Genomic DNA, 27172 nt, shown 5'->3' on the forward strand with positions numbered 1-27172 from the left:
CATCGGGAATTGATAGGATCATTGTCTTTTGTAAATTGATGCAATCTAATGTGAGTGACAGGTTGCTGGAGGGGAGTTTAAATGAATTTAAGTGACTTTAAATTGTTTATACTTAAAGCTGCAGTTCGGAACTTTTTTTGGTTAAAAATGATCTAAATTCAATTTTTGAGCAAGTACATAACAAGCCAGTGTTCAAAACTATCTCCTTACCTTAGCCTGATTCACAACGGTAAGCTTGTAATAATGGTTTCTAATTCGGGTAGTACTGGTGGGTTTCGGCGGGAAATTCGAGCATGCCGCTGTTCGTCTTTGTGTCATCATGTCACGTCTGTTTACATAAAGAAGGAGTCCCTTCTCCTTCGGACTGCAGAGTGGCTACAGAAATTGAAATCTACAGGTAATGCTAATACACACTAAATACACATAGTCACAAAATGCTGATGTTGTTAACATTAAAAATTTGAAAACAAAGTATAACAATAATAATAATTTGCACAGTTTGATGTGATATGAGCTAAGCGATCATTATCACCATTGGCAGCGAGATTTATTGTAATGCTTTTTTTCTCAGTAGGTCAGAAGAAAAGTGGCAGACATTTTACTTACTTGTTCAGATGACATTTTCCAGTGAAAATTCTTATTTTAGTCATACTTCCAAGATGTAGAATCTGTGATTTCGAAGTACAGTATCCACACTGATGTGGTCACTGACAGCAAACATTAGATTCATCCGCGCTGAGGAGTCATGCCGATGCACATCCCAAAGATGATAATTCCACAAATAACTGCAATTGCAGGGTTCAAACAGAAACAGAGATAGCGACAAAGGGGCAAAACTTACAGACTTCAACACACATGGAAAAAAAGGTTTTAATTTTTTAGATATTTTAAATAAAAAATAAGACAATTCTTAAGAATATAACTTTTTTCAATGTAGTGAGCTGCCTACTGCCTAGCTTCCTTCTAAGGCAGCATTTAAACTGATCTGGAACCTCATAAGATACTGATTTGGAAAGCTCTATATAGCCAGCTATTCTGTGAACCACACAAATAGCTCTTGTCCGCAAAGCACACTTGACTACAAATTCATTTCAGTTTGACGTGAGCATGTTGCTAATAGCTAACATTGTGATATTAAATACATAGCACACACAAATATTGGGTGGGTAAAGTGTTATTTATATTATTATACTGTTTTAACTAGATTACATTATTGTAAATTTTTGTATTAAATTATTTTATGAGGTAAATTTAGAAACATTTCTCCTGCTTTATCCACCATTTTGAAATTATTTGTATTATTATTTTTTTTTTTTATTCATTAATTTTAGGATGTTTTCAAAGCATACATGTGATGTTTCCCTTATAGGTTGCCCATACTATGGAAGCTCACTATGGATAGCTTTTGGAACAGAGCTCATTCTCTCTCTCTCTCTCTCTCTCTCTCTCTCTCTCTCTCTCTCTCTCACACACACACACACACACACACACGGGTAGGATAGACTCCCTGCACCCCTCCTAATCCCTGTCAAACGTGAGCTCACTGCAGAGCACTGTACTGTATGTTGCCAAGGAAACCTATTTTAGGTTGAGGATGAGGTGACGAGAAGCTCTACAGAGGTTTAGAGTGCAGCTGCAAAAAGAAACAGCTTTTCTCTATAAGTAATCTATCTATCTATCTATCTATCTATCTATCTATCTATCTATCTATCTATCTATCTATCTATCTATCTATCTATCTATCTATCTATCTATCTATCCATCTATCCATCCATCCATCCATCCATCCGGGTTGCATTGTATCTCTCAGATAATTAATGATTAATTAATGGTGTCTGGTAAATGCTGACCAAACAAATGAGGTAGAGATGCTGAAATCAGCAGAAATAAAACGCAGAATGAGAGAATAGAATGGGAATCAGGGAAGGTAAAAGAGTGTGAGAACTGAGATAGAAAGAAAAAAAAGATGTGAGAAAAAGCACGAGAAGGGAGGTGGGAAGCGAGAAGATGAAAAAGAGAGAGAATGGGGTTGTATTTCTTCCACTCTGTTTAGGAAGGGAAGGACTTTGACGTTCAGCAGCTGGGAAGCACAGTCGGAGAGACTCACACTCTTCATTTCCCTCCTCCCATGACTGAACGCTGTCTGTATCTCCAGGAAATACTGCTGCTGCTCCGGCGGGGCGACACTACAGAGGACAAGAGAATTGAATTTCAACGCCGCCGTCCACAGACAGGCAGGGACAGGTGCTGCAGGCGGAGAAAGGAGGAGCAAAGCAAAGCGGAGACACGCCGAACCTCTTCAGAGGAGGAATTCTGAAACAGCTGTCCAGCAGACGTCCTGCCTGCGAGAAGCAAACACTCAAGGACAGAAAGAGAGAGAGAGAGTGAGAGGGAAGACGAAAACTGCAACACGCTGCACCACCCAGAAGCTGACTAACAGTTTGAGTCAAGACACCTCCAGGACAGCAAACACAGAGCGAAGAAAACAGGGACATTAATCTCCAAAGACACACGAGCAGGTAAAAATAGATATTCCTGGATTTTTTGCAGTTGTGTGTGCTTGATAACAAATGATTATTTATATTACATGCAGATATTGTAGAGGGTATGTTTCTTGAGTGCAACCTCTGATAGATGACATAAGATTGAGAAATTGTTGTATTCATGGAGCATGTGGCTGTTATTTGCTAGTTAGGCTTGTGAAAGCTCTTTCCACTCGTGCACATGGCTGTCATTACGACATGTGAGGTTTGGTGCTACAGAATATGTTGAGCAAATTCCTACACACCACAAAACAAGGGCTGAGAAGCGCAAAGCAACCCGACACCTGGCTCTTCTCTGTTCTTCAAGCACATACTCAACTGTTTGACCAGAAGAAAGCTTCTGAAATTCCTCAGATACATTCCTCCGTCCAACAGAACTTGGAAAGTCAACTTGACTCCTGCACGCATAAAGCCAAAGACAATAGCAGCTTGAGAACAGAAGCATTGGTGGAGGTGGATAGCAGGGTGTAAAAAGCATGAAGTTGAGGCAAAAGAGATCTCGCTCCACCCCGGTTCCTCCAAAAGCAGCAGCAATCCCAGAGTGTAATTAAGGGTTGCTTTATGTAACACACTGGAAACCTCAAATTGGGCAGAGTGCGGTATTTGTCTTTAATCATTTAGAACATTGTCCAAAAGGGTCGTTTGTGGTCGGAGGAATTTGAAAGATTGAAAGCTTAGGCCTGAAACACCCAAGTGTGGAGGAAAAACCTGAACCACCCAAGAGGAGAGCTTGACCAGCTCAGATGAAATAGCCTGCATGCTGTGGGAGATTGCACATCTAAAAAGAACAGCCAAAAACATCCAACTTATGCAGATGTGCTTTAAGCTTCATCATCTGCAGCAGCAACTACTTAGATGGGACCGGGTGGTCGGGTTTTCAGCCAAAAAAGGCTATGGCTAAAATGGCTCAGAGGGAGAATCAAAAGTGGCACAGTTGCGGGGCTGAAGAGAGTCTTAACACATCTCTGTCTAGAGTGGGAATGTCATCATTGCACTTGTTTAGATCACTGCTCACACTTGATCTAATAATAAAGTGACCCACATACTCACACGTGAGTTATTTCCTGACTGCCAGCAGCATGCAATAGGATCTGGCTTCAGACCCCTGCTCTTACCTCTCACCCCTTTTAGTCTTTTTCTGTCTCGTTCTGGCATCTTCAGTCTTATTTTCTAACATTTTGTCATAATCGGTCTAGTGTCGTCAATCAATTAAAAAACTCTAACTAATTAATCGCACATTTTTTGTAATTAATTGTGATTTAAAACATTTAATATTTTTATATTGTAATAATTAGTTCGTTTTCAAATTAATGTAGAAACAACTTAAAGATGGTATATTTTAAATATTCGTTTAATGGCATCTTTTTATGAATCAAGGCCAGTATCACTGATACTAATACTGCTACTGATGTCTTTATGAAATTTATTTTTAAAGAAAAAACATATAGACATTCAACATTACAGTATAACTAAAATATATTTATTAGGCTTAAAACAACTTTTAATTTAACTGAACTTAAAACAATCTTCACAATAAACCCATTATATAAATATCATATTTACCTGTGGCCTTCCTACCTGTCTAACAGGTAGGAAATATACAGAAATTGAATAAGTTATCAGTCTTTACAGTCTTTTCTGCATAATTTATAAATTAAATATAGATTAATTCTTATTAAAGCTACAGTTTTCTCTGTTACCTTTCTTCTTTGATTAACACTAATGACATCACAGCAACTGGTTTATTAGGCTGCTGTCACTTTAAGACCTGCCGCTGCCGAACCAGATGCGGATCTGACTCGCATCTTATTTTCTCAAAAATCTTTAAGTTCATTTAAGATTTTATTGAACTCACTTAAGACTGCTCTTATGAAGATACTTGACAAAACGGATATTTTGGCATAAGTCTATGTTATTGTTTGCTCAAGCACGAAAGAGAACGTCTTTGTGTACACGAGTCGTGTGTGTCACACAGACACAAAATTTACAGACAGTGTAATGGTGAATGGTTTAAAAGCATTTGTGTGAATAAGAGCATGATCATATAATGTAACACTAACCAAATTATGATGAAAAAAACGAATGCTGCGTTAACTGCGTTAAATATTTTTAATGCGTTAAACTGAAAAAAATAATCTCATGCGATAATTTGGACAGCACTAATTCGGTATCATTTTATTCTGCCTAGTTCAGTGTAAGTCTGGCGTATTCAGTAACATTCAGTCTATTTTCTTCTCATTCATTGATATTCTTATTCAGTATTATTCATTCTTTGTCAGTCTCATTAATTCCATCTAGTTTAGTCTTAAAGGGATAGTCCACGCAAAAATATAATTCTCTCTGTTTTCAAGCCATGTCGTAAATAAATAAATTAAAAATAAATTAAATAAAGCTTTGTATGCTTTCAAATCACTCCTGCGGTATTTGATGTAATACACTGATCGGTTTGCACAGCGCCGCTTCAAGCCAAACACACCTTAAAGGGATAGTTGACCTAAAAATAAAAACTCTTTCATCATTTACTCACCCCCAGGTTGTTCCAAATCTGTGTAAATTTCTTTGTTCTGCTGAACACAAACTTTGTTTGTAACCAGACTGCTTTAGGGCACTATTGACTTCCATAACAGGAAAAAATATGGAAGTCAATGGTGCCCCAGAACTGTTCAGTTTCTCACATTCTTCAAAATATCTTCCTTTGTGTCAACAGAACAAAGAAATTTATACAAGTTTGGAACAACCTGAGGGTTAGTAAATGATGACAGAATTTTCATTTTTGGGTGAAGTATCCCTTTAAATCTGCAGTGGTCAGTTGGTACAGCGGCCACTTGGTACGTAGCTCTCAGAAAATTAAAAAGAGTTGCAAAACTGTATGGCTTTCTTCTGTATTCAGTCTCATTCTACATGAGTCTGGCTTATTTAATGACATTAAGTCTTCTGACATTATTCTGGTAAATTTAGCAACTTTCAGTTTCATTTGTTTTCTTATTTCAGTCTCATTCCACCTCATTAATTCCATTTAGTTCAGTCTTAAAGGGATAGTCCACCCAAAAGTGAATATTCTGTCATTATTTGCTCACCTTCATGTCATTCCAAAACTGTATGACTTTCTTTTTTTCTGTGGAACATAAAAGAAGATTTTTATTTTTCCTTCAATGGAAGTCAGTTGACTTCCATTGAATGTTGTTTGGTTCCCAACGTTCTTCAAAATATCTTTTGTGTTTTGCAGAAGAAAGAAATGAGTGTGAGTAAATGATGACAGAATTTTAATTTTGGGGTGGAATATCCCCATTAATATACGTTTTTCAGCCTCAATTCACTCCCATTTTGTCCCTCTTCTGAATGGAGCTCAGTCTTCAGCTTATTCAGTCTGTCAGATGGGAGACACGCTGCCGACTTGCTGACATGCACTTCTGAGGGGTGTGTGATGATACGTCCCCCCAGGGAAGGGGGTAGACAGATCCATCTCAGCAGGGGCGTCAGGGCACTTGGAAGTGCAACATTTGCCTCTGGACTCATTCCAGATCTAAAATGAAGGAAGGATATGGCCCTGAGATAAATCCATATCAAGAGGGTGTGAGAGGCAGCTGCTCAACTTCTAAACCTGTGGTAGATTGCTGCACTGAATGGCATTGTTTGTTGTTGTTTAACAAGTCATGGCATTGAACAGTTTATTCAAAGACATCTCACACCTGCTGGGGTTTAAGTTGAAGACTAACCATAGCTTTAACCCTAACCCTTTAACCTAACCTAAACATTATTTAGGCTTCCCTTTGAGATTTATTTCACCCGGTCCAGGGGTTCACACACCTGCTTGCTTTGATCATGCCGTGACAGCAGACCTTATGTGAACTTTTTTAATTAGTGTAATCAAACAAGCAAATTTCTAGACATTTATGTTTATGCATCTGCAAACAGCACTCAAGCTTAAAGTCAACTGGGTAATATTTTGTATATTTTTATATTTAATATATTTTTACCATTTTTAATAGATTTGTTTTTTTTTTTTTTTACAAAATATTTCTTTATTTTTATTTCAGTTTAAGTTCATTAGAAGTTCAGATTAAACTTAATTATTTCAGTTTAGATGCAATATTTCTAATTCTTATTTAAGTTTAACTTCCAATATTTATTTATTTATTTATTTATTCAGATTTATTTCAATTACTGAAAGACTGTTTTTAATAGTTTTAGTTTTAAAGAACAATAACAACAATGCTTTTATTTGAAGAATAAAGTACAGAGAGTGGGTTACTGGACATGATTTTACATACACACACACACACACACACACACACATACACATGAACAAGTTTGTTTTTGTGAATTGTGGGGACATTCCATAGGTGTAATGGTTTTTATACTGTACAAACTGTATTTTCTATCTCCGTATTTTCTATCAACCCATCACAGGAAACTGTGCACATTTTTACTTTCTCAAAAAAACTCATTCTGTATGATTTATAAACCTTTTGAAAAATGGGGACACGGGGTAATGTCCTCATAAATCACCCTCTCCTTGTAATACCTATGTCATACACATGTCATTATACAAATTTGAGTCCTGATATGTCACAAAAACATGCACACTCACAAACACACACACACACACACACACACACACACACACACACACACACACACACACACACACACACACACACATGTTGAGTTTTAATGTTTTATGGGGACATTCATATACATAATGATTTTTATACTGTACAAACTGTATATTCTATCCGCTAACCCTGCCATCACAGAAAACTTTGTGCATTTTTACATTTTCAAAAACATCACTTTGTATGATTTATTAGCCGTTTTTCTCATATAGGGACCAAAAAAATGTTCCCACAAGGACAAGGATTTTGAATATTGCCATCTTTGTGGGGACATTTTGTCCCCATAACGTAGGGTTTACCAGGACGTTTAACACACAGACATATATATATTTTCCTCTATCACTGACAACACTCATGCAGCCACACATTCTTCAAGCCATCCTGATGATGCTTGTCACGTCTAAAAATAGTTTTCCGTTCAGCGCTCCAGTAGTTTATTTGTGTTTCACTGCATCAGCGTCCAAAAATGCTTTTAAAGTCCTGTCAACTCAAACAGCAACCTTTGAGCTGGTGCAAAAAATTACACAAACTCAAAGATTTTAAGATGACCAGAATAATGCCATTCATGCAGACTAAAACAGACCACATCATTGTCAAGGTTTGTACTGCTGCTCACCTTCATCTTGCTCCTGTTGTTTATCAGCTGTGATTTGTTAGGACGTTACCACAGGGGAGTCATGTATTGCTAGGAAATGGAATTCCTAGTGTTTTGTAAACAGTGTCCTCTTGACTGTCTCTAACTGGGATCTTCAGGGGATGTGGAACTTTGAGCTGTGGCATCATTCAGACTGTCATCTTTAGTACTGTGGTGGCTACATGTTATCAGATGGTCATGCCGTGGTATTTTAATATACAGTGGCCTCAAACCGTATTTGGACACAGATGCTATTTGATTTGATATTGTAGTATAGACAGTGGTTACACCACTTTGATGGTCAACCTTTCTACTAACTATAAGTAACTTTACAACTACATGTCAGCTAACTCTCACTGAATCATTAGAGTATTAGTAGACTTGTTAGGTTAAGGTTAGGTGTTAGGGTTTGGGTTAGTATAAGCTGACATAGTTGGGGAAAAGCAGATATTAAGCAAAAGCAGACAGTCATATAGACATTTGAAAATGTGACCAAAATGTGACTATAAATGCATCCACATATTTCATGGGCATGATTAGCATTTAGCATATCAATTAACATATGATTAGCATACTTACATGAATACATACATATTTAACATACTAGACAATTTGGTGGGTTATGATTCATAAATTATGTTCTATCACTTTGCTTGGCATCGCTATCAGAGCTCTTCACTTAAAAGGAGCCTCAAATATTAGCAAAAAAACACATTAAGAGGGTCGCACAGGTGAAAAGCATCACGTCTTCAGAATTCAAATACATTAGCTGTCGAATACATTATCCTCATTCACTATTCCCTACTTTAGTCCACTAATATAGTCCAGTTAAAGGAGTGAACAAGTGAGTGGATTTGGACACTGAGTGCACTGAAAGGGCTGCAGCTTTTTGTGCTTCCTGTCAAATAATCATTTGAAATTTAGCAAACTGGCAGCTCTAGTAGTAATGAAAACATTGATATTGAACTCTGTCATGTAAATTAGCATATATAAACCTTAACTGAACTATTTAATAATGAATTAAAAAGGTATTTATACCTGTATGATATTACGCTGTATCCACATTGGACCAGCGGGTTGGAAAATGGATGGACGAATGATTCAGCTGGGGGCGCCATCTTATGGCAAGACGTGGGAATTCATTTGACATGACCCACACAGTGCATTATGGGTATTCTCTAGCTGTTGAGTCAACGCCACTTGAAGGCAAGCTTGCAAGGTTAGCAAAAAAGGCTTTGTCCAAAAAGGCCCAGGAGAGGCTTCGTATGCTCAATAAACCACTGCTGAATGGCTATAAAATGGCTTATCATTTAATGAATCGTTAGCCCGTTGGCTAATCTTCAACATGCTTGCTCTTAAACATGCATTTTGGATTGATTTATTATTAGAGTTTACACTGAAAAAAAATGCTGTTTTACAGTGGGTATGGAAAGTATTCAGACCCCCTTAAATTTTTCACTCTTTGTTATATTGCAGCCATTTGCTAAAATCTTTTAAGTTAATTTTTTCCTCATTAATGTACACACAGCACCCCATATTGACAGTAAAACACAGAATTGTTGACATTTTTGCAGATTTATTAAAAAAGAAAAACTGAAAGAATCACATGGTCCTAAGTATTCAGACCCTTTGCTCAGTATTTAGTAGAAGCACCCTTTTGATCTAATACAGCCATGAGTCTTTTTGGGAAAGATGCAACAAGTTTTTCACACCTGGATTTGGGCATCCTCTGACATTCCTCCTTGCAGATCCTCTCCATTTCTGTCAGGTTGGATGGTAAACGTTGGTGGACAGCCATTTTTAGGTCTCTCCAGAGATGCTCAATTGGGTTTAAGTCAGGGTTCTGGCTGGGCCATTCAAGAACAGTCACGGAGTTGTTGTGAAGCCACTCTTTCGTTATTTTAGCTGTGTGCTTAGGGTCATTGTCTTGTTGGAAGGTAAACCTTTGGCCCAGTCTGAGGTCCTGAGCACTATGGAGAAGGTTTCCATCCAGGATATCCCTGTACTTGGTCGCATTCATCTTTCCCTCAATTGCAGCCAGTCGTCCTGTCCCTGCAGCTGAAAAACACCCCCACAGCATGATGCTGCCACCACCATGCTTCACTGTTGGGACTGTATTGGACAGGTGATGAGCAGTGCCTGGTTTTCTCCACACATACCGCTTAGAATTAAGGCCAAAAAGTCTATCTTGGTCTCATCAGACCAGAGAATCTTATTTCTCACCATCTTGGCAAACTCCATGCGGGCTTTCATGTGTCTTGCACTGAGGAGAGGCTTCCGTCGGGTCACTCTGCCATAAAGCCCCGACTGGTGGAGGGCTGCAGTGATGGTTGACTTTCTACAACTTTCTCCCATCTCCCAACTGCATCTCTGGAGCTCAGCCACAGTGATCTTTGGGTTCTTCTTTACCTCTCTCACCAAGGCTCTTCTCCCCCGATAGCTCAGTTTGGCCAGACAGCCAGCTCTAGAAAGGGTTCTGGTCATCCCAAAAATCTTCCATTTAAGGATTATGGAGGCCACTGTGCTCTTAGGAACCTTAAGTGCAGCAGATTTTTTTTTTGTAACCATGGCCAGATCTGTGCCTTGCCACAGATCTGTGCTTTTGACCTCATGATTCTCATTTGCTCTGACATGCACTGTGAGCTGTAAGGTCTTATATAGACAGGTGTGTGGCTTTCTTAATCAAGTCCAATCAGTATGATCAAACACAGCTGGACTCAAATGAAGGTGTAGAACCATCTCAAGGATGATCAGAAGAAATGGACAGCACCTGAATTAAATATATGAGTGTCACAGCAAAGGGTCTGAATACTTGGGACCATGTGATATTTCAGTTTTCCTTTTTTAATAAATCTGCAAAAATGTCAACAATCCTGTGTTTTTCTGTCAATATGGGGTGCTGTGTGTACATTAATGAGGAAAAAAATTAACTTAAATGATTTTAGTAAATGGCTGCAATATAACAAAGAGTGACAAATTTAAGGGGGTCTGAATACTTCCTGTACCCACTGTGTAAGAGAAGTCACAGACAGGTATGATTCAATTTATGACATTTCTCATTCATTTCTATGGTATCTGCAAACAGTGATTGACTGTCACTCAAATCTGAATGAAATTGTCACGCTTTTTCCAATGGTAGAGCCATGTACCCTTGTCTCTCCCAATAATGAGACCATCTCTGGTTGAGCATACATCAGTTGTACACTCATTATTGCGGTGCATTAAAGGGTTAGTTCACCCAAAACTGAAATTTTTGTCATTAGGTACTGACCCTCATGTCGTTCCACACCCTTAAGACCTTTGTTCATCTTCGGAATACAAATTAAGATATTTTTTATAAAATCCGAGGGTATTTGATCCACAAATAGGCAGCAACGCCATTGCACCTTTTGACATCCCGAAAGGTAGGTAAAAATATGGTTAAAATAGTCAACTTGACTACAACGTCAAGGGTTAGTTCACATAAAAATGAAAATTCTGTCATTTATTACTCACCGGTCCACATCCGTAAGACCTTTGTTCATCTTCTGAGCACAAATTAAGATATTTTTTGATGAAGTCTGAGAGGTTTCTGGCCCTCCATAAAGATCCAACACAACTACCACTCAAAGGTCCAGAAAGGTAGGGAAAAGACATCATTATAGTAGTCCATGTGACTCCAGTGGCTTAAACTCAATTGTATGAAGCAACGTGAGTACATTGTGCAAAAAAAAAAAAAAAAAAAACACAAAAAAAAGAACAACAACAACATGATTTACTACTTTACTTACAAAAATATTGATCTGCAATGCCTTCACAAGAGCTTCATGTGTGTTTTGTTCAACTCAATGCACATACGCGAGTGTTCACGAGAGCTTCACGATGCATGCATGTTGAATTCACGCGAGAGCTGGCACTGTTGCATAAACACACTTTGGATAATATTATTTTGTAAATAAAGTGGATTTTTTGTAAATAAACTATGTTTTTTTTTTTATTATTTGTATTTTTGTATAATTGAGTTTAAGCCACTGGAGTCATGGATTACTTTAATGATATCTTTTTCCTACCTTTCTGGACCTTTGAGTGGTAGTTGTGTTGGATCTCTATGGAGAGACAGAAACCTCTCAGACTTCATCAAAAAGATCTTAATTTGTGTTTTGAAGATGAACAAAGGTCTTATAGATGTGGAACAACAGCAGGTTGAGTAATAAATGACAGAATTTTTATTTTTGTGTGAACTAAACCTTTATAGTAAATCACCTTTCTTCCTCATTCTGATGCTCAGATTGAACTTCAGGAGATCATCTTGACTGTCTACATGCCTAAAGTCTTAGACTGTCAGTCCATATCTGATTTTTGTGCATATCTGATTGAAATCCAATAATTTTTAGCATTTATAGTGTGAACAAAAAAAAAAATAAAAAAATATCACATGAAATACAATTTGTACGAATCCGTTTTGAGCTACATCCATACGTGTTTTAAAATCCTATTCAAATCTCATTTCTGGAAATCTGTTTCAGTCTGACCGCTATAATTGGATTTTGTGTGGTTTATGTCACTTCCTCACACCACTTAAAATGTAAACATATCAGACGTTGTTATAGGAAAATGCTGAAAAACACTGCAGAAACAAGGTTTTGTTGTTGTGAAGTGTCAGTTGAGCAGAAAATTACAATATAATGGAGACATGTTGAAATAATAGAACGGAGACAATAGCACAGAATAAAACCGCACATACCAGCCTTCTACGTTCCTGCCGCTTCCTCAGAATACACAGTATTCCAGCGTGGTGGCTAAATATTGTCATGTTGTAAATAGGACAACATCTATATTGCAAACCCCTCCACGTTGCTGTTGCTGCTGCTGTTGTTGTTGTTTTTGGTGTATACCTAGTACTGCAAAGTCATTGTCATAGAAACCAGTGCAGATATTCCGGAAAACTAAAGAACGGCACGGAACACACAAATAAGATCCAAACAGTTGTGATACACAGTGTAGACAGTCAGTAATTTAGATCAGATTCCAATTGAATACACAAATAATCGGATTTGGACTGACAGTGCGAACATAGCCTGAATGCATTGAGGGACCGTTTATAGACCCCTTAAAAGTTTGTAAACATTGCAACGTTTCCTGGTGGGCGGGGCTTAGCTGGAGGCAAAAAGAGACGCTGGACTCAATGTTGACAAGCATAAGCTAGCATGTTTTAGGAGGGATTTATTAAACATAGATGCAGAAGAAGGTTCAGAACTGTCCGAATATGTACAGTCACTGACTCTGCGGGACCGTGACAGCTATTTTTGTAAATTAACTTAAGTTTTGGATATTTCCTAGACAACATATGAATTACGTTAAGGTGGTTTGGGGAATTGTGTCAAGGCTTATTGTCTAATGTAATCTAATGCTGGGCTAACTATGATTATGGCTAGCAATGTGGATTATTTTAAGAGACCATTCAAAGGATGGCATACATATCTATCGCTGTATGTTTGTTTAACATTTAAGCTAGCTAGTGTGCTGAAAGTTGGCGACTTTTCACCTATAAAACAGAAACTTGTTGATTTGAACTAGATAAAACCAACACACCATTACATATGCATCGATTATTTTACCTGATATGAAGTGCGCACTGCAAACACAAGCATTATTTATAATTGTCTCGGTCCAGTCTGTACGCCATATTGCATTCAACCACAATTATCTTTTTGATTTCTGTGAAGGAATGTCTGCCGGGATCTAGTAAAACTTTAGTTTTGAACCAAAAGTGCTGTTCCTTTTATTCTGGCAGCCAAAAACACAACAAGACGACATTTTAAAGTCAAAACCTTAACAAATTATTTATGCTTTGCCTCCAGCTAGAGCGGTGATGTCACAGTGACGTATGCGATTAATAAGGGGTCTATACTACACAATTTTTTGAGGGGAGGGGTTGTGTACAAAAATATGAATTTGTAAGAACGATGACGTCATGTGCATGCGTATTACATGTTCAGTCTAAAGGCATGTAATGTTTTTTACAAATTTACATTGCCAACTACTGGCCTGGCGTCAAAATACAGCGTTTTCGCTGATCTGTGTGAACAGGGATCGTTTTGACAACTTCATCTGCATGCAAAACGCAAAGGAAAAACTTTTTCATTTTTATTACATTGTTGTCGTGTAAACATACCCTGAGTTGCTGCCATGTGATTGGCTAATTAGATTTTTGCATTAACGAGCAGGTTTGCATTAACGTTGAACAGGTGTACATAATAAAGTGGCTGGTGAGTGTATATTGGTGTGAATGGGTCTTTAGACATTTATTAGACATTATATAATCACATGCCCTCAATCGCCAAACCCTGCCCTCCAAACCCATGTCAGAATACTCATTGATTGTCAGGCACAGAACGTTACGGTTTGGCCTTTCTTTCGGGACAGATGGTTGTGATTTCTCAAAGCACCTATTTCAGTGATATCTGTCACATAATAGGGATATTTTATGTGTTGTTATTAAAAAAAAAATGCTTACAACAGCGTTACGTTGTTTTTTTTTTTTCATCATCATAGATATAGTTTTGCAAAAGGTTTTCTGTTGAAATGAAAAAGGCCTCAGGTCTTGAACAGTCTAGTGAAGCAGGTCTTAAAGGAGTGAAAGGACATTGGGCTCTGCTGCCGAGGGAATGTGGATGTTTTTTCAGTCGTACATATTTGGCTAGCTGTGGCCCAGTCGCTGCTTTAGAGATTATTTGCAGTCTGTCGTTGAGGGTCAATGTTTAAAGGCCTCTCAAAAGGAAATATGTCCATAAATGGCAAGAAGTCTCTCTCTCTCTCTCTCTCTCTCTCTCTCTCTCTCTCTCTCTCTCTCTCTCTCTCTTATGATATGTGGTCACCCTTCTCTCTCCTATCTCTTTATCCCTGCCCTCCTCTCTTAACTCTCTGCAATTTCTACTTTATCTCTAGAAATCCTTTATTTATCTTTAAAGCTTCTTGACTCAAGTGGAGTTAATTAAAACATGTAAACATGGTCATTTTGAAATAAATGACAACAACAGATATTCTCATTACACAGGCTTCACAAAGGAACATACTGTTATTGTATTTACTTGGGATAGTTTTTTCTTTTTCAAAATCCTGTCCGTCCATCCTCAGAAACCTTTTAGGAGGGTTCGTTTAGTATTATTTATACATGATTATAGTATTTATAAATATATTTATTTAGTTTTATTTTACAAACTTTTAGTTTTCATTTTAATATCTGTTTAGCTTTAATTTGTTTTTAGTTTTAGTTTTAGTAAATTTAGTATTTCAACTTCAAAAGATAGTTTCAGACAGAGATAAATATTTTCTTTGATCTCTCTTTGCCCGTTCCACAGAAAGACTACATTCAGATACATATGAAATTTACTTTAACATTTAAACAAATCAAATATTTTATTTATGAATACAATATAAGACAATATAATAACTTCTAGCATCTGTAAAACCGATTCTTCCATCTCAAAAATATATCTAAATTATGACATATGCTCTCAATGACAAATGCGGAACAGTTATGCGTTCATGATCTCAAGGCTAGATTAATTCTTTACTGGGTGGTTGCCCTGCACGCATAATAAACAAACTCCAGCTTGTCCAAAATGCAGCAACTAGAGTTCTTACTAGAACCAGGAAGTATGATCATATTAGCCCAGTTCTGTCAACACTGCATTGGCTTCCTATTAAACATCGTACATTTTTAAAATCTTTCTAACTACTTACAAAGCACTAAATGGTTTAGCTCCCCAGTACTTGTGCGAACTCTTAACACTCTTAACTAGAATATCAAAATCAACCGCAGACAGTAGATCCTTCTCCTATCTAAATTTGGAACTTTCTTCCTAGCATTGTTCAGGAAGCAGACACACTTTGTCAGTTTAAATCTAGACTAAAAACACATCTCTTTAACCTGACATAGACATATCACATTATCTACTTCTATAATTCAAATCATGTAAATTGTTAAGGCCCCGGTATACTTCAAACAAATTTCTTTTTCGTTGTTCGTTTAGGGGTAAAACGAAGTTCGAAATGCGTGACCCGCGATATACTGTAAATTAAAATCTGACACCGCCCACACTGCTGAGAGCGACATTTAGATGAATAAGTAAATATGTGCCTTACACTTACTTCTCAGTAACAAAATATACACAACAAGAATGAGAAAACGGCAAGCATTTATTATAGAAAGCATAAGAAAAGCGTCTGATCATAACAGCATGGGAATGTTAGCACAAGCTCTGCAAATTAGCACTTCAGTCACGTCACGTCTTCATTTAGCACTTTAATAATAGATTGCTTAAAATCAAGCTTAATAGATTGCTTAAAATCAAGCAGCTTTACAGTATCAAACATGAAAAACAGTGTTAGTGCCTCATTTTTTACAAGCACAACTTCATTTTGTACTATAAAGCAGCTATCCAGTGTGTTCATGTCTTTGGCAAGCCGTTTCGAACTTCCATAAAGAACACAAAACGAACTTCGTTTTGGCTTGATTTTGTTCGAAATGACGTCACATCAGTTCGTTCTTTGATTTCGTTTGAAGTATACCGGGGCCTTTAGGCAGCATAGATTAGGTCAGCCGAAACCAGGAACACTTCACATAACACCTGATGTACTCGCTACATCATAAGAAAAATGGTGTCTATGCTCTGTTTATTCCAAGGTTTACCATAGTCTGCCAGATCCAGGCCGTATCCAGATGAGATGAAGGACCTGCCCCAAGACACGATGACAACACAGCCCTGAAGTGTCAACTAAACTATCCCCTGCAAAGGCCTCCTTCCCTTTCTCTATGTATAGATAAAACGTTATCAAAATTATTCCAGTCTGCATGGATCCGTGGAAATAACAAAGTTTTTCTGTATTATGTGGATCAGACAAGTAATTTGGTGATGTCACTTTGTAAAAAGACTAAGCGTCTGCACACATACACATTCAAATGCATATACCGATAGACTAAACACTAAATGAATGGCAAGAACGCATTCAAATTCTTCTTTTTAGCGTCATTTAAGCGGCCCTTAAGTTTAATAATTAACTTTTTTTACAATGGAAGTGATTCAATCACTTACTTCAGCTTGATAATAACTTTTTCCTAGATCTGCTGTAAAGCCGAAATAATCTCTGTCCATTAATTTTCCTATTATCACCGTAAAGCTGCTTTGAAACAATCTGTATTGTAAAAAGTGCTATACAAATGAAGATGACTTGACTTGAAAGAAAACTAATTTTTTGTCTCCATCTATCCAGGTAAAGGACGTTAATTCAAACATTGGATTATCTTCAGTGAGGATTGAGGACACATTTAAAACAGCTTCTCTCTGAGAATGTAATCCCTGCCTTTTTACTTTGCGAGACTCCAGCAAGTTTATCACACAGCTGAGGAGATCTGAACTTCCACAGCGTTCTTGATTCCTCTCCATACCCACTGGACTCTATAGCAGGGATGCCTGCCAAAACGCCAATCTACCTGAAATCCAACTACAGTAAGAAGGGGAAGAAATGTCGTCTGAGGGACATTTTATCGCCGGATATGATCAGCCCACCTCTCGGAGACTTTCGACACACTATCCACATTGGAAAGGGTGGCGAGTGTGACGCCTTCGGTGACATGTCATTCCTACAAGGAAAGTTTGAGCTTCTGCCAGGGAAAGGTGGTCTTACTCGACCTCAATATGGCATCCATGGGGAGTTCACGAGAGCTAATAGTGCCTCTGATGCGTCCTACGTCGAAACTCCATCACCAGTCCTGAAGAACGCAATCTCGCTCCCAACCATCGGGGGCAGTCAAGCACTGACTCTACCTTTGATCTCCACCACCATGTTTCCCATGAACCAGGACCACCTGTCTGAGCCATCTACTCCTCAAGCCAGTTCTGAAGATCTGGAATTCCTTCAGATGGAGACCCTTCTTCAGTCCATCAGCGTCTTCAGGAGTGACCCCAGCCCCGTCCCGGAGGAGGACGAACCTTTGATCGACCGCATGGAGATGCCTGAGAAACCTCTTGCAAAAAAGAAGATGCACAACAGTGAGAACGAGCTTGAAACATTTTTGTCCGTCTTCGTTAATGGGAACGGCGATGCCAATGGGAACTTTAACAATGGTAACAGCGACGATTCAGTCTTCCAATACGAACAGGATATGTTCGGCATCAAGGGCGACTGGGCTGACAGAGATAGTGGCGTGGAAGAGGGTCGTCTTTGTGATTCGGACTTTGAAATCTCCAAAAGCAAAAGCCACTCACAGGAGTCGCTCACACAAATCACAGGATCCCTTTTCTCTCTCGAACTCGACTTGGGCCCATCCATTTTGGATGACGTACTCAATATCATGAATAAGCCGGTGTCTTAGGCCATGACTTTCGCAGAGAACCAAAAGGGAATCTATTTGTTTTGAGCCCATAAACATGATATGGCAATATTGAACTGAAGAGGCTGAACTTTCTTTCCCAGAGTAAGTTTTTTGTCTTTAGCTTCCGAGTGTCTTGCACACCTTGTTTTGCAAAAATTATGTGACTGACACACAGCCTTAGTGCCTTTTAAGTTAAGTTTAAGCATGCATAGCCACTGATGTTGTACATGCAGATCAAATTAGGCTTATTCTGTTTACTGTTGTTCATGCACAAGATCCACAACATCATACAAAAGTCAGTGTGATAATGTGTACATTTCTGCAAACATATACGATGTTCCCATCACAATACCTTTCACGCACAGATATGTTTAGATTGACAGTTTCATTAACCACACTACCAAACTTTAAGGCATATACCTACAGTATATATGTTTTTACGTTGTGAAGCTAAATATGAAATAAATAAATGAATTAAACAACTCTCTTTTAGATTATTATTATGTTTGATTATTTTGCTATTCTTTTTAAATTCTTCAGAATACGGAAGTCTGGGGCAAGTTGTCACAGACAGTATCTCAGTAACTAGAAGGTCAAATTTTAGTTATATCTATAATTTTTTGTATGTTATTTTGTGCCTTATAAAGGGTTTACTGTTTAAATTTTGCTGAAAACCCTATAATAGGTTATTTAATGACCAGTTCCAATTGAGACAACTTTCCTCATATAGTATGAGAACAAGTCCTGCTATTGGGGCATGTTGTCACAAAAGGTCAGCATGTGTTAAATGAAGATATATATGTCATGTTTAAAACATAATGCTGGTTGTGTGTTAGTTTAGATCATCAGTCAGATACTGCAGCAGATGAGTATGTAACTGTAGGTGGAGAGCGAAAAAAAGAGGGAGATTGAGAAAAACAAAGAGAAATGGACTTTTCTTGTAAGCATCTTGCATTCCTAAGATTGTGTCCTGCTGTGGGAGTGGACGTGGGTGAGATTGTGTCTAAAAGGAGATGCCAGTACTATTCGTTTGTGTCTTGTTGAGACAGAGAGAGAACAGCCTTTAGCATTCTCCGCATTCCTATGAGAAAACAAAGAGCACGGCCATAAATAAAGCCATTGGACTGAGGCAGAGGGTCATGCTCTACATGGTCGTAAAAGCTAACAGCCTGAAGACAAACTTTGTCCTGTACAAGTTGATCTGACTGCTGCAGTGTCTTGGCGACGCAGAGATTTGTGCAGCTGAAGTTGAGTCTGAGTGCCAGACAGCTGCAACATAATTCAACTTTGTCCTTGAAAATTAAGTTTGTTTTTTTTTATTCAGGTTGCAAACTTTCCATGGAATCTGCTCTAGCAGAAGTCCACAGAATTGGAACACCTGTCCTTAAGAAAGTTATATTCATCCACTGCTCTTTGACTGATCGCTTACTAAAGGTGAAATGTGTCATTTCGGCACCACATGGAATTGCAAAAAATAATGACTTAATTCAGAAAAGCATATTAGCATCATACTCTTTTTGTTTTTGACAAATAAAGATATTCCAAAATCATTTACTGTTTTCAAACAGGTTTCCTGAACACTCCCTCTGTCTGTCATTTGTTGGATAGACAGATAGTCCCTCTCTGTGGTGTTGCACTGAATGGGTTGGTTGCTTGAACTAAGTTTAGAATCATTAAGATTTTTTTTATGTTTTTGAAAGAAGTCTCTAATGCTTACCAAAGCAGCATTTATTTGATCAAAACTACTGTATAAACAGTTATATTGTTAAATAAGAAATATTTTCTATTTAAATATATTTTAAAATGTAATTTATTTATGTGATGGGAAAGCAAAATTTCAGCAGCCATTACTCTAGTTTTCAATGTCACATGATCCTTCAGAAATCATTGTAATACGAGCATAGGACAGCTGAAAATTCATCTTTGCCATCGCAGGAATACATTATTGTATTTTTGATCAAATAAATGCAGCCTTGGTGAGTATAAGAGACTTCTTTCAAAAACATATGAAAATCTTAAAGTCCCCATGAAATCCCCATTAACTTTTTTTTTTTTTGGCTTTTAGTATGAATATGTTAGCCTTACTATTATCTATAAGCTAGTGTGCTCCAAAACAATGACAAAATTTACATTTAGAAGATATAAGAATTTAAAACTTACAGTCTCTCACTTCTGCCAATATCGAGCTCAACGACTCTGACCCAGCTGTGATAAAAATAAAACGCTTATGAATATTTTTAAAAAGGGGAGGAGCTGTTTGATATGTCCTGCCCTGTCTTCCTGTTTCAGTGGAAATTACGTCAATACATCAAATAACACTGCACGTTGTAAGGCACTAGTGATGTAATATAAGTCTAAGGTTTCCCTAGAATGTGTCTGTGAAGTTTCAGCTCAAAATACCCCATCGATTTTTTAGTGAAGTTCACAACGTAGTGAACCCATCTAATGTTTCAATTAGTGAAATTCAAACATAATTTCAAGAGGAGGGAACCCTAATCTTTCAATTAATGACCAGAGCATATAAGCAGCTACTCACCCTGCTCTGGCATCAGTTGTTTCGATATCCCTCCACCTCCCCAACTCCACCACATAATTTAGGCATCTCATCTTTGTACTCCTCTTCCAGGCACAAGTAGCCCCTGGGGGGTATATCCAAGCTCAAGTTGAAGCTGCTTCCTTGAGCCCCTCTACAGCGAACAGCCTATTTTGGGGTAGAATTAAAAATGCTTTGATTTGAGGTGTGTACACCTTTAATTAAATGTTTGCGATTCCATTAAGCATTGCATAAACAATACTGAAGTTCACAATATAACTCTCAAAATGGATCATTGCAAACTGTTGGTGATGCAGCATCAGACCACGTAAGTATGGCATGTATTTTGTAGATGTTTGCTAACATTTGATTCTGAATGAGTTAGTGCTACACGGCTAACGTGGCTAAAGCTACACACAGTTGGAGAGACTCGATACGAATGCAGATGCATTTATGAATTATACAGACTACAAGTGGTTTCGGTTTAAAAATGAAAATAACGACATGGCTCTGGTCTCCGTGAATACAGTAAGAAACGATGGTAACTTCAACCAGATTTAACAGTACATTAGCAACATGCTAACAAAACATTTAGAAAGACAATTTACAAATATCACTAAATATATTATGATATCATGGATCATGAACAGTTATTATGGATCCATCTGCCATTTTCACTATTGTCATTGCTTGCATGCTTCACAATACCTGCAGAACGTCTGATGATTCGGCTATGCAGCTCCACGACGTTAATATTGCCTTGCCTTGAACATGAGCTGGTATATGCAAAAGTTGGTTGCGTACATATTAATGACCCCGACTGTTGCGTCACAGTTGGTGTTATGTTGAGATTCGCCTGTTTTTCCGTGGTGTTTTTCACACACGAGATTTACATACGAAGGAGGAAACGATGGTGTTTGAGGCTCATGGTATGTCATTTCCATGAACAGAACTCTTATTATTCAACTATGCCAAGGTAAATTCAATTTTCAATTCTAGGGCACCTTTAACTAATTATTTAATATCATAATCATATTAAGTGTCTGTATAATATGTGTTCTTTTTATAAATTTTCAGGCTTGTTTTGTTTGTTCTATGGATGGCTCAGCTAAACAGGCCAATAAGAGTCTAGTATTCCTTTTAATTAAACAAATGGCTAATTAAAATGTCTACAAATTCATAAAACTGATCAGAGAGCAGGTAAAATCTGCATAATTCATGGGTTCACATAGATCACCCCCCAGCGGTGAACCATTGAAATTTCAAAATGTTTCGAAACAGTTTTGATGTAACGAAGCCTCATTTACTGAAATCGCTTGTCTTTGGCAGTTTGAAACACGCTCTGAACCACTGATTCGAAACAAAAGCTTCATAAAGGTTTCAAAGCTTCATGAAGCAGTGTATTGAAAGCACCCATCACTACTTGAGTGGACCTTTACTGATTGTAAACTTTTGATTGTAAATTCTGTATGCAAATTAACCTTCAACAGGAGAGAAATGCACATTTTGTCTCTAAAAAAGAGAGACCTGTTCTCTGACTGCACATGAAACTACTGGAAATTTCCAAGAAGACCTATGAAAGTCATGCTTTATGCAAAAACTTTTTGACATTGAAGAGTTTGTACTCCAGTGGAAACATTTTTGCCCGATGTAAACACAATGCTGGAGTCGGTGATGTGCTGTTAGGTCAATTACTGTATTTACTAGCTCTTAGTCAAACAGCATGTTTTCTTTTCATGAAATTTCTACTTAGATATAGTGTAGAAGTTGCCTCATATGTTTCATCGAATACTTTCCTAAATGTAAGTGTGACGTTAGAGATGTCACAGCGCAGGACATTTTTACACCGGTAAATTAACTTGACATAAACATCAAACTTTTTGGCACATTTGGACTTTTGAACACTGTAAAAAAAGTGTTGTGATTTTTAAAAGACAGGTTCCACTGTACCACTTGTGGTACACATACCTTTCAAAAGAGACCTTAAAGGTGCTACAGAGGATCTTTTCGTCGACTGAGAAACCAAAGACTGTTAGTGAGTTTTTGAAATGAGCGCATGCGTAAGAACAGCCCCCCTCCTTCACAGGTCATTTCAAAGGAACGCCTCCCAAAACTCCTGCACAAGTATTGGAACACGAGTGTTTACCACCGGCATTCGCTGTGTCGTGTTAGTGGATTCATTATGTCGGACTCACCGCAGGTAACTCATAATCTGCAGTTGTTACTCCTGACAAAAACATTGCATGCGGCGTCAGTGGAGTGTGGAAAGTTGGAAAGTGGAAATTGGAGCGCGCAGCCGCGCTCGTCTCTCACAAGGAACGTCATGGCAGTGACTGATAAGCCAGAGGGCCAATCGTTTACGCGATGATCGCGTAAACGATTGGCTGAAGTTTTTAAGGCCCTACCTCGTGCACAGATGATGTATATCAATATTATTACTTTCAGTGCACCTAATAAATAGTCTTTTATCAGTTAGTAAAGACAGTTTCAAGTAATATTGCAAAAATTCAATATAAAACAAAACATCCTCTTTAGCATCTTTAATGCTAAGGGTTTAAAGATGGTTTTTAGTCGTTTAATCATGGTTAACATTAATAACCATGAGGACGATTTGTCAAAAAACACCTGTTTTTCATCATTTAACACTTCGTTGCAATGTACTATTTTAAATGCATAACAAAATATAGATCTTAGGTTTGTGAAGTTAGTTAGAATTCACTTATGTAATTGGAATCACTATAAACTGGCACAATCTCAGTGAGAGCTGGGATATATTGTGTAACTTTCACTTCAAATAAAAACCATGTTAAAAACAATTCATTTTCATCAGGGTTTCTAAGATTTTGCCTGTAACTTCATCCTATTGCTTTCTACTCTGCTTTGAATAGGAATACAAGATGGTAACGGACTTTGTTGGTTTTAAGATTAGCCTAAATGTGAGATGGTGAAAACGTCATATAAGTTTCCACTTTTAGCCAGATCACATAACAGTCGATCTTGGGATTCTCATTTTTGTAATTCTGTACAAAAAAAAAAAAAAATTATCTCTAAAATGTTAATGAGAGTTACGAAATGTTCTCACATTTCTCACATCTCTGCGAAATGTCTCACTATCTCACTCAGTTCTGCTGTTTCAGTCTCACTCAGGCTGAACTAATAAAGCAAACATGGCAGCGAGAGACAGGCTTATTTTCTTTTTCCTGTCACACACACCTTAAAAATGTTGAATCCAAGCAAATATTACTGGAGATAATGAAATGTATCTCAAAAAGATATTTTTCACCCAGAACAGATTTTTTTTTAATATGGTGCATGTGCTCTGTTATGAGTCAGATGGAAGTGAATAGAACTTCTTAGATTTTGGAAAAATCCACTATATAAACGCTGCATTTATTTGATCAAAATACATGAAAACAGTAATATTGTGAATAACTGATTATTATTTTCATAAATTGTAAAATTATGTAATTTATTCATTCCTGTGATTGCAAAGCTGAATTTTCAGCATCATTACTCCAGTCTTCAGTGCCACATGAACCTTCAGAAATCATTCTAATATGCTAATTTGCTGCTCAAGAAACATTTCTTATTATCAATGCTGAAAACAGTTGTCATTAATATTTTGTTAATATGATGTAATATAAGTCTAAGGTGTCCCCTGAATGTGTCTGTGAAGTTTCAGCTCAAAATACCCCATGGTTTTTTTTTTTTATTATTAAGTTTTTTAACTGCCTATTTTGGGGCATCATTATAAATGCGCCGATTCAGGGTGTGCGGCCCCTTTAATTCTCCTGCTCCACGCCCCAAGAGCTTGCGCTTGCCTTAAACAACATAAAAAAGTTCACACAGCTAACATAACCCTCAAAATGGATCTTTACAAAGTGTTCGTCATGCAACATGTAAGTATAGTATTTATTTGGATGTTTACATTTGATTCTGAATGAGTTTGATAGTGCTCCGTGGCTAAAACTAACATTACACACTGTTGGAGAGATTTATAAAGAATGAAGTAGTGTTTATGAATTATACAGACTGCAAGTGTTTAAAAAATGAAAATAACGACAGTCTTGTCTCTGTGAATACAGTAAGAAACGATGGTAACTTTAACCACATTTAACAGTACATTAGCAACATGCTAACGAAACATTTAGAAAGACAATTTACAAATATCACTAAAAATATCATGATATCATGGATCATGTCAGTTATTATTGCTCCATCTGCCATTTTTCGCTGTTGTCCTTGCTTTCTTACCTAGTCTGATCATTCAGCTGTGCACAGATCCAGATGTCCTGCCCTTGTCTAATGCTTTGAACATGGGCTGGCATATGCAAATATTGGGGGCGTACAACCCGACTGTTACGTAACAGTCGGTGTTATGTTGAGATTCGCCTGTTTTCCGGAGGTCTTCTAAACAAATGTGATTTATATAAGAAGGAGGAAACAATGGAGTGAGACTCACTGTATGTAATTTCCATGTACTGAACTCTTGTTATTCAACTATGCCAAGATAAATTCAATTTTTGAATCTAGGGCACCTTTAATAATATTTATAACTAAACTTTGTAAGATATCATAGAGTGTTTCCAACTTGTCTCCATGCCAAACAACACACTGTAAGAAGCACAAAAGCAGCAAACGTCTATTTCCTGGAATAAGGTGAGACTGTCAGACTCTTGATAAATATACTTTGGCTCATGATACAGAGGTGCCAAAAAAAGCATAATTCAAACTGAAGGATTTTCCACCTGGTCCAGAGCAGTGCTTGCTATAAAGCCGCCAGTGTCTTTGACATGAGGGTGTTACGCAGGGGAAACCTCTCATACATCCTGGTGAGGAAGCAAATAAAAAGAATGTACTGTTGGCTTTTTTTTTTTTTTTTAGACGGTAAGTGTTTTGATACGTGGCCATATTTGAAAGAATGAATGTAATTTCCTTTCCATAGTAACAAATGAGATGCATTTTAAAACAGTGAAAGGTTTGGAATGGTGTTAGTCGATGTCTGGATAATGTTCCGGTTACAGGAAGGGCACGTTGTGGAATTAAATATCTTTCAGAGTATCACATACTTCAGCTAATTCCAAAGTCATTCTTAAAGGATTAGTTCACTTTAAAATGAAATTTACCCCGAGCTTTACTCACTCTCAAGCCATCAGTGTATATGACTTTCTTCTTTCTGATGAGCACAAACTGAGCTATATTAATAAACATCCTGATGCATCCGAGCTTTATAACGGCAGTGAACGGGACCAACGAGTATGAAGCTCATAAGTGCATCCATCCATCATAAACATACTTTACTAGGCCTTCTGAAGTGAAGCGATGCGTTTGTGTGAGAAAAATATCCATATTTAAGTTATAAAGTACAATATCCAGCTTCCGCCAGAACGCTTCCGTATTCAGGTTATGAAAAAAGCTTTTTGTAAGTTGAATACGTAAGGTGTAGGACATAGTGTAAACGTTTTGAACTGCGAGAAGCGTTCACTTTCTTCGTGAGTTGAATACAGAAGGCGGTCTGGCAGAAGTGAAATATTTTACTTCATAACTTGTTAAATTAAAGATTTTTTTTTTACACAAACGCATCGCTTCGCTTCAGAAGTCCTTTATTAACCCCCCGGAGCCGTGTGGAGTATGTTTATGATGGATGGAAGCACTTTCTTCAGCTCATACTCATTGATCCCACTCACTGCCGTTATAAAGCTTGGATTCATCAGGATATTTATTAATATTTCTCAGATTGTGTTCATCAGAAAGAAGAAAGTCATATACACCTATGGCTTGAGGGTGAGTAAATCTTGGGGTAATTTTCATTTTAAAGTGAACTAATCCTTTAAGGCAAATCAGTTTATAATGCTACAAAAGATTCGCAAATAATCTTTATTTCAGTGAATTAAAGGGATAGTTCACCCAAAAATGAACACAATTCACGGCAGTGATGTCTAGCTCTCATTGAAGTATAAGCGCGAGACATCACTGCCGTTGTCAGAGCACGATCAGACCTCACTAAACGAGTGCTGAACGCAGTTGGACACAGTGGTGTATTAGAGGTAAAAACTGATAAATACTGTTCGGTTTCTCGCACAAACTGATCGTTTCGTATCTTAGAACATCAATGTTTCGTCACGAGCCGCAGGGTTTAATTTGGATTTGTCTATGGAAGTGTTTTAGACTCTTATCGTTCGAGTTCCCGTCCACTCTTATTATAAGACTGACAGACGGCAGCGGTTGCAGTTAAAAATCATCATTTGTGTTCGACTGAAGAAACAAAGTCATCTACATATTGGATGCGCTGAGGGTAAGCAGATAAACATCAAATTTTCATTTTTGGGTGAACTATCCCTTTAATCTCAAATAAGTTCTGTTCTTTTAAACTTTCTATTCTTCAAAGAATCCTGAAAAAAAAAACAACAAAAAAAAAAAAACACGGGTTCCACAAAAATATTAAGTAGCACAACTGTTTTCAACATTGATATTAATAAGAAATCTTTC

At 37.5% G+C, this 27172-nt stretch overlaps 1 protein-coding gene across 2 annotated transcripts; it reads left to right on the forward strand.

Moving 5' to 3' along the window:
- The first annotated feature begins 2066 nt into the window (after window positions 1-2066).
- On the forward strand, window positions 2067-18624 carry cdc42ep3 (CDC42 effector protein (Rho GTPase binding) 3). 2 transcript variants are annotated; one of them, XM_067385545.1, is made up of 3 exons: window positions 2067-2519; window positions 16462-16592; window positions 17049-18624. In XM_067385545.1, exon 3 carries the CDS (start codon window positions 17245-17247, stop codon window positions 18148-18150), a length of 906 nt encoding a protein of 301 aa, XP_067241646.1. In that variant the 5' UTR covers window positions 2067-2519; window positions 16462-16592; window positions 17049-17244; the 3' UTR covers window positions 18151-18624. The 2 variants fall into 2 exon arrangements, with proteins under 2 accessions (XP_067241646.1, XP_067241645.1); XM_067385544.1 differs by lacking the exon at window positions 16462-16592.
- Window positions 18625-27172: the final 8548 nt, after the last annotated feature.

This window comes from Chanodichthys erythropterus, chromosome 5 (assembly GCF_024489055.1).
Source record: "Chanodichthys erythropterus isolate Z2021 chromosome 5, ASM2448905v1, whole genome shotgun sequence".
Taxonomy (NCBI): domain Eukaryota; kingdom Metazoa; phylum Chordata; class Actinopteri; order Cypriniformes; family Xenocyprididae; genus Chanodichthys; species Chanodichthys erythropterus.

What these genes read in the sequence shown, in the direction of transcription:
- cdc42ep3 (XM_067385545.1), top strand. Translation starts at nt 17,245, where the DNA reads ATGCCTGCCAAAACGCCAATCTACCTGAAATCCAACTACAGTAAGAAG.